Genomic DNA, 13,987 nt, shown 5'->3' on the forward strand with positions numbered 1-13,987 from the left:
AGGGAAGGGACCTGGGACAGTTGCATAGAAGTCAAGCACTTTAACCCCTGTTCTACCTTTCCAGTCCCAGAAGAGACTGAAGGTCCTTCAATGCTAAAAATCTAATGCTAGTTTTTCTTTTCTTTTGTTTAAACAATGCCAAGAACTGAGCCCAGGTCTCATGCATGCAAGGCATTTACTTTACCACTGAGCCACATACCCAGCCTTCATTTCTTACCTCATTCAAATCTTGTACTTCCACTGTCTCTTGACCTTTCATATTGATTTCTCTTCAATCTTCCTATATAAATGATAACTCAGGTTCTAAGATAGAAATCTTAATCCAAATAAATCACCAATTAAAATATATACACATATGTAATTGGGGGTGGGGGGGAAGGGTAGGCTAGGCTACATTTGTTAGTGTTTTTCCCTGAAGTTACATGCCTGGAATTTCTTCCTACCAGCAAGTTTCTCCTCTTCTTTGTCCTTGGGTGCTTTGCAGACTGGCTTTATGGCACAGTTGCAATCTTGCTGCTATTTGGCAACTAAACCCAAATATTAGAAAATATTAGAAAAACATACTATAGAAACTTGGTTGATCTGAATTAATCTAGCTATTAATTTTCCTTTTTTACTTAATTTAATTTTTTGTATGCTTTTGGGCCTCAACCAGTGGCTTGCTTGTGGCTGTATGCCGAGGGATCACTCCTGGCAGAGCTCAGGGGATCATATGTGGTTCCAGGGATCAAATCCAGGTCAGCCATGTAGAAGGTAAGTGCCCCACCCACTGTAGTATCTCTCCTGCTCTTAGTGTATGTTTTTTTGTTTTTGGAGTCACATCCAGCAGTGCTCAGGGCTTACTTCTGGCTCTGTGGTCAGAGACCACTCCTGGCAGGGTTCAGGGGACCATATGTGGTGCTGGGGACCGAACCCCAGGTGGCGACATGCAAGGCAAGTGCCCTATCCTTTGTATTATCTCTCTCTCACCCTATACAATATATTTTTTTAGGTGGCAGGAATCCAAACCAGGACTTTACCCATACAAAGCCCAACCACTGAGCTACATTCCCAGTCCAATTACTTTTTTTTTCAAAAGTAACTCTTATTGAAATGCCCTAGTAACATATTATATACAAAGGAAGTTTGTCACTGTCACTGTCATCCCATTGCTCATCGATTTGTTCGAGTGGGCACCAGTAACGTCTCCCATTGAGAGACTTATTGTTACTGTTTTTGGCATATCCAATATGCACGGGTAGCTTGCCAGGCTCTGCCGCGCGGACAAAGGAAGTTTATAAGTATTTATATATAGTTTTGAAAAAGAAGACACTAACATTGCATCAGTCATATGTAGAATTAGAACTAAGTAGAAACTAATTTTGTAAAAATCTAGAGATTAAAGTATTTATCTACGAGGCTGAAGAAAGGAAAGTGCCAACTGACCAAAGGGTTTTATTTAATTAAATTTTGGGGAACAGTATTCTGTAGATTTTCCTTTTTTTTCCCTGTAGATTTTCTTGTACTTCTAGATTCATACTTTATTGCCAGATGTGTATAAATTTAACCTTCAGATGTTTAAGAAAGCTAATTCATTAGTTTAGTAAGGCTGATCATGAATAATTTACCTTTCTCATGTTTAATAATTTTCTCATATCAATAAAACAGGAAGAACAATCTCAGACTAATAAGTTGGAAAGACTGGGGCATACTCTTACAGAAATGGGTGCTGAAACCCAAGTGTCACTTTTCCAGATCTTTCTTTCACTGGTTTGGACAAAAGATGGAGTGGGGAATCAGGTCGCTTCTTCCAGCACTGTGCAGAGCTGCAGGGAAGGGTGCATGCTTCCCCAGAGCAGCTACTCCCTCTTTGCCGGTCCCCGTGTGTGCTGATGAGAACTTCTGCACCTCTGGGCCTATGATGCTGATGCACTTAACCTGCCCTTACCCCACAGTGAGGAAGAAAACACTTGGATTAAAAACAGAGTCTGCCCTCCTTTCCTTACATTTTCTCAGGATAAGAATATCATGCAATGCCATAAGTTTCTCAAGAGACTATCTATTGAAAATCACTAAAATTTGTGACATACCAAATTAGCTATGCATTTGGGCAATTTAATGTACTTCCTGAGGCAAGGGGTCAAGTTGAAAGCAGAGAAACATAGAGAGGGGCAGCAAATGATGAGAGGAATGAGGAAGGAGGAGGCCTCTGGGGAGCTGAAGGCAGCCCGCCTCACCTGGTAGTCTGCAGTGAACAAGGAAGAAGATTGTGGTCTTGCTAGTTAATTGCCTTTTTAGCACAGGGTAGCCACCAACGATGCTGGAGAGGAGCATAGCAGTCTCCTCTTTCAGCGTTCCCTCATCCAAAAGGCAGGGGTGCTCCAATACACTGAACCAAATGGTGCCTCCCAGGCCTGGGTGCCAAGTGTGCCTGCCATGCCCATACTCGGTGGCAGCATGCTCTGCCCTCTCTCCACACTGCCCAGTCTGTGAGACGGTGCCCACTTCCTCCTCTTCAGAGAGGACGAACCACAGTCTGCCCATCACCTCCCAGGAGAGGTGGTTCACATACTCAGTGGGGGGCAAAAACAGAAGCCTTGTGACCTGTAATAAGTCCTCTTTCCAAATCCTCACGAGAAATCTCCTGATGTATAAAATAAGCTCTAAAGCTGGACAAACCCAGACCAATGGCTGGCTCTGCCTTTTCCATGGACAAGCTCCTTTAAGTTCTCTCAACTATGAAATAGAAGCAGTTCTTCTGAACTAGGGGAGGACTGCTACAAGGATCACATACATTGTTATTCTAAAATACCTAGGAGAGGGGGCTGGAGCCATAGCATAGCGCTTAGGGCGTTTGCCTTGTAAGTGGCTGACCCGGGTTCAATCCCCCGGCATCCCAGATGGTCTCCCAAGCACTGCCAGGCGTAATTCCTGAGTGCAGAGCCAGTAGTAACCCCTGAGCATCGCTGGGTCTGATCTATAAAGCAAATAAAATAATAAAACAAAATACCTAGGAGAGAGCACACACATGACAGATGCTCAAAACTCCTGGTTACTATTCCTTCCAGATACTTAGCTTTTCGGGGCTGGAGCAATAGCACAGTGGGTAGGGTATTTGCCTTGCAGGCGACCCGGGTTCGATTTCCAGCATCCCATATGGTCCCCCGAGCACTGTCAGGAGTAATTCCTGAGTGCATGAGCTAGAGGCAACCCCTGTGCATCACCGGGTGTGACCCCAAAAGCAAAAAACAAAAACAAAAACAGATACTTAGCTTTTCTTCTGTTTTAAGCTGTTTTTCTCCCTCTGGGAACATGCATGCTGCTAGCATGAGTTGGCTATCAGCCTGTGGGAGGCTACGGAATGATGAATCTGACTACTGAGTGAAATGGGGAAGAATTGGAGTCAGACATTGAGCTTAGTTGATTTAAGGGTGTGTTTTTCTAAATTATTAATCCTATTTATTTAAGACTACCTCCCTCTTATTAATAAAAATTTATTATGGGGGAAAAAGTGGAATATCCCAAAGTAGAAGCTTCTATAATTGAGTGGAGGTGAAAAACTTAGAGTATTGCATCTATGGAACATGAACATTCCCTGAATCAGTTTGAAATTCACAGCAATAAAAACATATTCTGTCATCAGTTAAAGTTTGTAATCTTTGAGGGTTTTGCTGACCTTTTCTTCAATGTACCTTATGGATTCTGGTCTGATGTTGAAGTCCTTAGTTCAATTTGATCTGACTTTTATGCATGGTGTTAGGTAGAGGTTTGAGCCCTTTTTTTTTTTTTTTGCATGTAGCTGTCCAGTTTTGCCAACACCATTTGTTAAAGAGGTTTTCCTTGCTCCACTTTATATTTCTTGCTCCCTTATCAAAGATTAGATATATATTTGAGGGTATGTGTAAGAATATTCAACCCTATTCCATTGGTCTGCAGAGCTGTCTTTGTTCCAGTACCATACTGTTTTAATTATTACCGCTTTGTAGTACACTTTGAGGTTGGGGACGGTGATGATTCCCATCTCCCCCCCCCCACCCGCCAAGAATTGCTTTAGCTATTTGTGGGGGCTTGTTGTTCCATTTGAATTTCATGAGTATTTGATCAATTTCTTTGAAGAATGTCATGGGTATCCTTATAGGGATCACACTGAATGTGTGTAATGCTTTTAGGAGTATTGCCATTTTGATAATGTTAATTCTCCCAATCCATGAGCAGGGGATGTGTTTCCATTTTCTCGTGTCCTTGAAGTATTTTTTATTTCTTGAAGTAGTGTTTTGTAGTTTTCTTTGTACAGGTTCTTTACCTCCTTAGTTAATCTGATTCTGAGGTACTTGATTTTCTGAGGCATGCTTGTGAATGGGATTGTTTTTCCATATCACTTTCTTCTCTCTCATTGTTTGCATATAAGAAAGCCATGGACTTTGGGTATTGATTTTATGGTCTGCGACTTTACTATATACATCTACTGTTTCTAGGAGATTCTGAGTAGAGGCTTTAGGGTTCCTTAAGTGTATTATCATGTCATCTGCAAATAGTGAGAGCTTGATTTCTTCCTTTTCTATCTGGATGCCCTTGATATATATATTTTTTTATTTTTTATTTTTTGCTTTTTGTGTCACACCCGGCAATGCACAGGGGTTATTCCTGGCTCTGCACTCAGGAATTACCCCTGGCTGTGCTCAGGGGACCACATAGGATGCTGGGAATCAAACCCGGGTCGGCCACGTGCAAGGCAAATGCCCTACCCGCTGTGCTATCACTCCAGCCCCGCTTGATATATTTTTCTTCCCTAACTGCTATGGCAAGTACTTCTAGTATTATATTGAATAAGAGTAGTGAGAGTGGGCATCCTTGTTTTGTTCCTGATCTTAGAGGGTAGGATTTTAGTTTTTTCCATTGAGAATAATGCTTGCTGTGGGCTTGTGGTAGATGGCTTTGACTATATTGAGGAAAGTTCCTCCAATTCCCATTTTGCTGAGAGTTTTCATCATAAAATGGGTGCTGGATCTTGTCAAATGCTTTCTCTGCATCTATTGATATGATCATATGGTTTTTCTCTTTTTTTATTGATATGATAAATTATGTTGATTGACTTGTGAATGTTAAACCATCCTTGCATCCTTGGGATGAATCCCACTTGGTCATGATGTATGATCTTTTTGATGAGTCACTGGATTCTGTTTGCTAATATTTTGTATCTGTGTTCATCAGAAATATTCTTGGGGGAAAAAAAGATGGGAGGCATCACCTTCCCCAACCTCAAACTGTACTACAAAGTGGTAATAATTAAAACAGCATGGTATTGGAATAAAGACAGATCCACAGACCAATGAAATAGGGTTGAATATCCTTACACACACCCTCAAATATATAAGGGTAGTGGGAGGGAACCTGTGGACACTGGTGCTGGGAAATGTACACAGGTGGAGAGATGGGTGTTGAAATACTGTATGACTGAAATCCAATCATGAAAGCAGCTTTGTAATGGTCTATTTCACAGTGATTCAATAAAAAAGTTAAAAAAATTAAAACAATGATGCAATTGAAAAATAGATAAATTGTATCAAAAATAAAAGAGTAGTTAACAATAAAAAATAAAGTAAAATTTGTAATGTTGGCTTGCATGTGTATTTATAAACACAATCCCTCAACTGTAAAGAAAGGTAAATATTATCTACCTGCCCAGCACTTGTTAGCATTAGGTCAAAGACCCGCAGTCATCACAACATAGGAATTTAAATATTGATTTCCTTCCTTTTACTCCATTATTGTAGAAACAGAAAACAAAGAAGCCAGAAACCAGGAACTGCTGTGATTCACTCACGGGCACATCTAAAAGCTGAAGATTAGGGCTAAGAAAAGTGTAGTATGCTGGTCAAGATCTGGAAATAATGCATGGGAAAGAGCTAATCCTCCTTACCTTTACAGCACTCAGTTCACCCAATTCCTCCTCTGAGAATGATCCTTTAGTCAATATTTATTGACACCACCAGTGCCCTTCTGCTAAGTATAATCAATAAAGACTGAGACTTTTCCATCAAAGATAAAGAGAAAACTTTCAGGCAAAAATCTATTTATAAGCTACCTTCTCCTTCCTTAAGAAATGGATTAAAAGTTCATCAATTATACTTGAATATTCACTGTGGACCATTTCTGTGTCTAATGACTTTGATTTGTAAACACCGTTCAAGATTAGAAATATATCCTCAGCTTTTTCCTACTTAGTTCTGGATGAAGTAAGTGAAAGGATCATTATAGAATCTATATAAACTATCATCTTAGAAACCCATATGCATTGCAATTTTTTTCTTTTTTTTGCTTTTTGGGTAACACCTGGCAATGCACAGGGGTTACTCCTGGTTTTGCTCTCAGGAATTACTCCTGGTGGTGCTCGGGGGACCATATGGGATGCTGGGAATTGAACCCGGTCAGCCTCGTGCAAGCCAAACACCCTACCCACTGTACTATATCGCTCCAGCCCCTGCATTGCAAATTTTGATGACAAGGACAAGAACTGGTTTATACCAAGCTTGGAGGATTGAAGTTATAGTAAAAAACAAAACAAAACAAAAAACCCAAATGAACAAACAAACAAATACCCAAAAAAGAAAAGATGAAGTCATGCCTTTTGTCACAATGTGGATGAAACTGGGGAGAATCATGTTAAATGAAATTAATCAAAAGGAAAAAGACAAATAGCAAATGATCTCATTCATATGCATAAAGACTTTAACAAAGGAACAGACAGTCAAAACAAATCCTCAAAATGTAAATTGGTATAACCTCTAAGGAAAACAGTGCAGAGATCTCTTTAAAAACAGCAACAATAAACAGAAATTCCATATGACCGAGCAATACCACTGCTGGGCATTTAACAAAAAGACATAAAAACACTATTTCAAAGGAATATTTGGACCCATCTGTTCATAGAAACAGTTATTCACAAAAGCCAAATGATGGAATTAACCTAAGTGGCTGCCCATCAATAGATGATTGGTTAAAGAAGCAGTATTATATATACTCAGCAGAATAGAACTCTGTCATTTAAAATGAAATTCTGCCTGTTAAGGCAAAAATTGATGGGACTTGAGATGATCATGCTGTGAAATATTTAAGGAAGTGAAAGATTTGAATGACTTTATTTGTGTGTGACATGAATTACTAAAACAAATGAACTGGTAAAAAACAACAAACTAATTCTTACATTTGGTGAGAGCTATGGCTATGGCTATGGCAACCCAGGGGAAATGAGAGGGGCTAGGAGGAATGTGACACAGTATCATACTGGTGGTAGATAGGATGGTACTAAAGATTGGGTGATAATTGCAAATATATAGATGTGAAGTTAAAATAGTGAAATTCCTTAATACTGTAAGCCAGTGATAAATATTTTTTAATAAAAACTTTTTAAATAGAAATGGAGGAGGAACTGGAGTGATAGAACAGGGTGTAGGGTATCTGCTTCACACGCGGCCAACTCAGGTTTGGTCCCAGGCATCCTGTATGTTCCCTCTGAACACCGCCAGGACTGATTCCTGAGTGCAGAGCCAGGAATAAATTCTGAGCACCACAAGGTATAGTCCGAAAAATAAAAACCAAAAAGCAGAACAGAAATAAATAAGCCTTCGATTCTGACTGCAGATTTGAGGTTACCCTCTCTAGAGGTAGAGGGGGGTCTAGTGGATGGTGGTGAAAGGATATTAGTGATTTGGTGTTGGGCATGGTGAGGTAACACTGTAGCCCTAAAACAGAAAAGCACATACAATCAATCAACATTAGCTAATTACATATTATATATATATGCAGAGATAAATTCCCCCAGTGGGTAGAGCGTTTGCCTTGCTGGTCGGGGTTCGATTCCTCTGCCCCTCTCGGAGAGCCCGGCAAACTACTGAGAGTATTCCCCCTGCATGGCAGAGCCTGGCAAGCTACCCATGGCATATTCAATATGCCAAAAACAGTAACAAGTCTCACAACGGAGACGTTACTGGTGCCCACTCGAGCAAATCGATAAAATGGGATGACAGCGACAGTGAAAATACATTAATTGCCTTATATACATGTATATATAAATTTTCTCTAAATTGATCTCCCCATAAATAGATCTGATGATTCAATACAATTCCCATTAAAAACCCTAGCAGGCCTGTTTGCCAGAACTGACAAACTGATTCTATACTGTGTAATCACAAAATAAATGAGTGAAGGCAGTGTCAGTGGCGTTCTCTCTCACCTGCCACGTGTGTTCAGTGGCCACGAGCCACTTCCCCAACCCTGGCCTATAGCTGCCATGGCCAACAAACGCATGAAGGAAGGAACAGGGCTGCCAGGCTGGTTGGTGATCAATTGCCATTAAATCCACTCTCCCCACGCGCCTATTCCAGTCTCACTCGGCTCCACATTCCAATCTCACACTGCCCCTCATTCCCTGTCCTCCTGTCTCCCATGCTAGTCTCCCTGTGCTCCATCTCACAGCCTCCCTCTCGCCCCAACCTCCAAGTACTGGGGGTAGCAACCACATCTAGGCCTGGTGGCACAATCAACATATGAAAGCCCTTCCTGATCTCCTGCACCCAGGAGATCCACTCAAGGACGAAATGCCACCTAGGGTGTGTTTCTCCTTTCCTTAGTCCAATAACCATTTAAACATTCATCTTAATTCTATTTCTTAATATTAGTCATTTTGTATGGACATAGTAAGAGATACATTAAGCTTGCAGGGTGGCTCTCCTGGGGACATCTCAATGTAGATCTCAGACTACAGTGCTCAGGCCAGATTAATCTTTCCTAATCCTAGCAGGGTCCTAATCCAGTTGTTACTCTTTGGATCGTGACAGAATTTGTCCATGACCGTGCTCTTAACTTATAGTTAAGTATTATGGCTCTTAACGTGGCCTGTTTTGATGCCAGGGTAACTCACAGCTTGCCCTGGATCCAACCATTCCCTCGCCAGGCCCCTACTTTTAGGGTGCTAGGAATTAAGGGCAACTGAGGCTTAAATCGAGAAAACAGATGCCCAGGAGTGAATTATAATTCAGAGTCAATTAACTCGCAAATTCCAAAAGCATAGCAGTAACTGTCTTTCTGTGTCTACACCAAAAGGACTTGCTCTAAAGTAACTATGCAAGGGACATAAGGAGAAGAGAAAAGCATTATTTCACTTATGAATACAAATCCAGTGTCCTAGAAGGATCTGACCTTACAAATTAACATAGTCTGGTTGGGGGGGGAGGGATACAGGTGATTGACTGGTTGGGGAAGCAGAGCACAAAGAAAGAGGTTACAGATAAACACAGAGGAATGGGAGTGCCTCCGGACCATTGTGATGGGTATTACTCAGTAAACCTAATCTTCTCGTGGCAGAGGAGAAAGCACAAACCAATGTTACCCTACATTAAACTATATATGAAAATGCAAGGGACTTAGTGAAATGAGCTGAAAAAGAAAAAGTTGGAGATGTTTTCTTTCTAATTACAAATATAAAGCACAAGCAGATAATAGACAAAAAATAATCTAAAAATAGATTTGCATAACTTATTTCTACGAAAGGTGCAAAGGTAAATGAATAAGGAAATAATTGTCTTTCAACAAATGGTTCTGCAATAACTGGATATACATTTGAAACAGACGAACCTCGACCTTTACCTCAGACCATATACAAGTTTTCTTTGATGAATAACATAAGGGAGCCAGTAATAGAAAATTCATCTGGTTTCTTTAAAGTCTCTCGCCCTCCCCACTTTGACCTTTGCCCTGTTTCTTAATATAAACGAAAAGAGGATGTGTGCTTAATGTTAAACCAGGAGCCAGTCACGGGAGAATGACAAAGAACAATGTCCAGGTCCTCTAAGAAGGCCTCTAGAGGCTGTCATGCAGGTCCTGGAGGCTGAGATTGTACAAAGGTGTTCCCTCACAGTATTTCCCAGAAGTTAACCACCAGCTCCCAGGGACTCATCAGATCACTGACGACAGTGACCCACCTCGTGACATGACCACTCTTCACTCCATTATCCACCTACCTTTATTTTAAAACCTTAACTCACTTTCACAACTATTCCTACATAAACCTCAAACCCCAACCTGAGAGTAAGAGGCTTTAGGGGGAGGCTGGTGGGGAGGAACAAGTCCCCCCCATCTTCGAAGGCTGCTAACACCTCAATAACATCTGCTTTTCTCATACCAGCTCTTGTCCCTTGAGTACTGACTTTCGAGCAGTGAGCAACTGGATCTTGAATTTGGTAACTGATCTTACAATGAAACATGGAAGCTAAAAATGCTAAAAACTTTAGAAGGAAACATAGGAGAAACGTTTTATGGTTTGGGTTTTTGTTTTTTAGTGTGTGTGTGTGTGGGGGGGGGACCCCCTGGGCCTACTTGGCTATTCACAGGGCTTACTCCTGGTTCTGTGCTCTGGAATCTCTCCTGAGGGTACTCTGGGAACAATATGTGGTACTGGAGTATTGGTTATTGAAATGGGGCTGGCAGCATGCAAGACTGACACCTTAGCCCGTGTACTATCTCTCCTGGCCCTGGAGGAATATTTTGTGGCCTTGGTGTAGACAAAGATTAGATAGGCTCTTTGTGCTCTTGTTAAGTTAAAAAAGAAAGAATCGATTAATGAATTGGCCTCCATCAATTTTTTTTAAACAACTACTGTTCATTAAACATTGCAAAGAAAATGCAAAGACAAGCCATGGAAGAAAATTCTGTTTTGCTTTATTTTTATTTTTGGGTTATATCCAGCAACACTCAGGAGTTACTCCTGGCTCTGTGTTCAGGAATCATTCCTGGCAGGGACTGGGGGGACCATCTGGGATGCCAGAGATCAAACCTGGGTTGGCCGCATGAAAGGCAAGTGCCTTACCCGCTGTACTTTCTCTGGCCCAGAAGAAAATATTTTAAATGTATTTTTCTATTGAAGGAATGCCATCTAAAATACATTTTAAAATCCTACAATTCAATATACAGAATGCATAAAATTCAATTTAAAATGAACAAAATACGTGAACAGATGCTTCATAAAAGAATATCGTATATAAATGTCTAACAGACACATTAAAACATACTCTTTGTTATTAGACACCCTCAAAGATCAAATTGTACAAAATCACAACGAGGGCCCAGAGAGGCAGTACAATGGGTAAAGTGCTTGCCTTGCCTGCAGTCGACCGTGATTTGATTCCTGACACCCAACCTTTGATCGGTGCCAGGAGTGACCCTTAAGCGCAGAGCTTAGAAGTAGGCCCTGAGCTCTGCCAAGGGGTGATCCCCAAGTAAATAAACAAACAAAAATTACAAGGAGTTAGTAACTACTTGATACATGACTACTTCTATAGCTAAAATTAAAATGATTTATAATAACATTGACAAAGATAAGAAGCAAGTGAAACTTCCACACAGTACTAGTGTGGCTTGAAAATAGTACTGTTTCTTTGATAATGATCTTCAAGTTTCTTATAAAGTCAGACATACATTTACTGTGTAACTCATCCCACTGGAAATAAAATTAAAATACACTGATACTCATTTTCATCAATCATTTAGAAAAGTACAAAAATTTGACAATACATTCAGCTGAATTTTTTTTAGGAAACTAGCTTTCTCATATATTGCCAATGGGAGAGGAAAATGGTACAATCCCAAAATGAGAATTATCTGACAATGTCTGCAGAAATTTCAGAACCACTTGTCCGTTAGCCCCACAATCTTTTTTTCTGTAACAATTCTATAGGAACACCTGCAGAATACACAAAAGACTGGAAACAATCTTCCACAGGATACTGGCTAAATAAATATTATATCCAGAAAACAGAATGCTAGACGGCTCTAAAGAATAAGGATGATCTTCTTTGGAAAGATCTTCGCAGATAGATCTTTAAAAATAAAGATAAAAAATAAAGATAAAGATACTAATAAGAGGAAATTTGAATGTTCATATTGCTTAATTTGAGTGTTTAACACTGACAAGATAAATGAAATACATAAACATTGCTAGTAATAAACGTGCTTTGTATTAGAGTCTCCACTTCCTGTCTCTTTTGGGGGGACTATAGCACTGTAGCACTGTCATCCCGTTGTTCATTGATTTGCTCCAGTGGGCACCAGTAACGTTTCCAGTTACCAGTAATATAATTGTGAGACTTGTTACTGTTTTTGGCATATCGAATACGCCACAGGTAGCTTGCCAGGCTCTGCCTTTCGGGCAAGATACTCTCGGTATCTTGCCTAGCTCTCCGAGAGGGACAGAGCAATCGAACCCGGGTCAGCCGCATGCAAGGCAAACAAACGCCCTACCCGCTGTGCTATCACTCCAGTCCTTGGGGGGGACTAACTTTGGAAAAAGCTATTGAAGCCATGACTGAAAATTTCTTCTTTCCTTCCCTCTTTCTTTCCCTCATTTCTTGCTTAAAAATGGCATTATTTATCTGCAGGGGCGGGGGTGGGCAGGAGGTGCTGGAAAACAGGAAGGATAGCAGTTTCTTGGGTAGGGAGCCAAAAAAGCTACAGTTCTCTTGATAACCACAGAGGTCTGGGATACAAGGCCCCGGGAGTTACAGTAACACAAGATCTGCCGAAGGAGCCGTGGAAGAGGTCACAACGTTAAGTCTGTAAGAGGAAAGGCTTCCAGAGCAACCGAGTTCTGTGCTGTGAGTACCAGATACCGTCCGAGCTAAACACACAGGCTCCTGCTTCACCCTGCTGTGCTCAGAGTCACCCTGTGCACCGCTGCACAGGCCCTTTGGCTGAAGAGAACAGACACAGTATGCACTGAAGCCGACTGTTAGCACCCCGGCTGTCTGCCCTATCAGCCCCGAGTGCTCTGGTGTACTGTGTGAAGTGTGACTCGCCAGGAAGTTGGAAACCAGGAAGAAAAAGTTTAAAATACCTCTTCCCTCTGTGTAACTGTCACAGTTCTTCCAGGGGAGTGATTTCCAAGTAGTTTATTCTCTTGAAATTCACAAAGCTCTCCTTTAAGTCTTTCAACCTTAAATACAAAAATTATTTTATATACAACAAAAGTATGAGGAAGGGAAGTTGCTTTGTTTAAAAAGTAGTCTATAATAAATATAAGTAATAAATGCATTATTACCGTAACAATGATTCCCTCTACAAAAGTTTATATAACAATTTATATTTTCGGGGCTGGAGTGATAGCACAGCGGGTAGGGGGTTTGCCTTGCACGCGGCCGACCCGGGTTCAAATCCCAGCATCCCATATGGTCCCCCGAGCACCGCCAGGAGTAATTCCTGAGTGCATGAGCCAGAAGTGACCCCTGTGCATCGCCGGGTGTGACCCAAAAAGCAAAAAAAAAAAAAAACAAAACAAACAATTTATATTTTCTCTCTATAAAATTTTCTGTCAGGGGCTAGAGAGATAGTAGGTTAGATCCTACCCTAATAGCATTTCCTGGACCCCCAAGGAGAATAAACAGGTGTGGCCCTGTAGGCTCTGAGTACTATCAGGCACTAGTGGTCTCCAGCATTGCAAGACCCAAGCAATACCGTATCTCAGGCACTTGCACTGACTTTCCTATCAAGAGGGCTGAGTATTAACACGATGAGTGGGCCCCAAGTCCCCAGTGCACTGCTTGGAAGGCCAAAATAAATAAATAAATAAATAAAATAATACAGGCATAGAGTTAAAAATGGCATTTTGTTCATGTAACTGTACAACCCCACAATCTCTTCTCCTCTTAAGAAATAATACTGGAGGGGTCAGAGAGTACAATGGATAGCATTGCATTCGGCTGACCTGGGTTCAATCTTGGTACCCCTTATGGTCCTCTGAGCCCCTCTTAGAAGTGATTCCTAAGCACAGAGCCAGGAATAAGTCCTGAGCACAGCTGGTTATGGGTACTGCCCTCACCCCACCCCACCCCAAAATAATATTGTGATAGCTGCTTTGCATGCAACTGATCCGGGTTCCACTCCTGGTATCGCATATGGTCCTCTGAGAACAGAGTCAGGGGTAATTCCTGAGCACATTTTGGGGTAGCCCAAACTCTCC

The 13,987-nt window shown here is 41.2% G+C and overlaps 1 protein-coding gene across 14 annotated transcripts in view; it reads right to left on the reverse strand.

The window, feature by feature from the left end:
• Positions 1 to 13,987, reverse strand: part of CCDC30 (coiled-coil domain containing 30) — a 110,298-nt gene that overhangs the window by 64,461 nt on the left and 31,850 nt on the right. For 6 of the 14 annotated variants that reach the window (XM_055138438.1, XM_055138435.1, XM_055138440.1 and 3 more), the window contains one exon: positions 12,866 to 12,964. The exons of 1 other annotated variant lie outside the window; for it this stretch is intronic. In XM_055138438.1, coding sequence (XP_054994413.1) covers positions 12,866 to 12,964 — 99 coding nt within the window. Of the gene's footprint in view, positions 1 to 217; positions 281 to 12,865; positions 12,965 to 13,987 lie in introns of those variants that run through there. 7 more of the 14 variants (XM_055138430.1, XM_055138434.1, XM_055138437.1 and 4 more) reach the window with 5 other exon arrangements.

The sequence above is a fragment of the Sorex araneus genome, chromosome 5 (genome assembly GCF_027595985.1).
Source record: "Sorex araneus isolate mSorAra2 chromosome 5, mSorAra2.pri, whole genome shotgun sequence".
NCBI classification, from domain to species: Eukaryota; Metazoa; Chordata; class Mammalia; order Eulipotyphla; family Soricidae; genus Sorex; species Sorex araneus.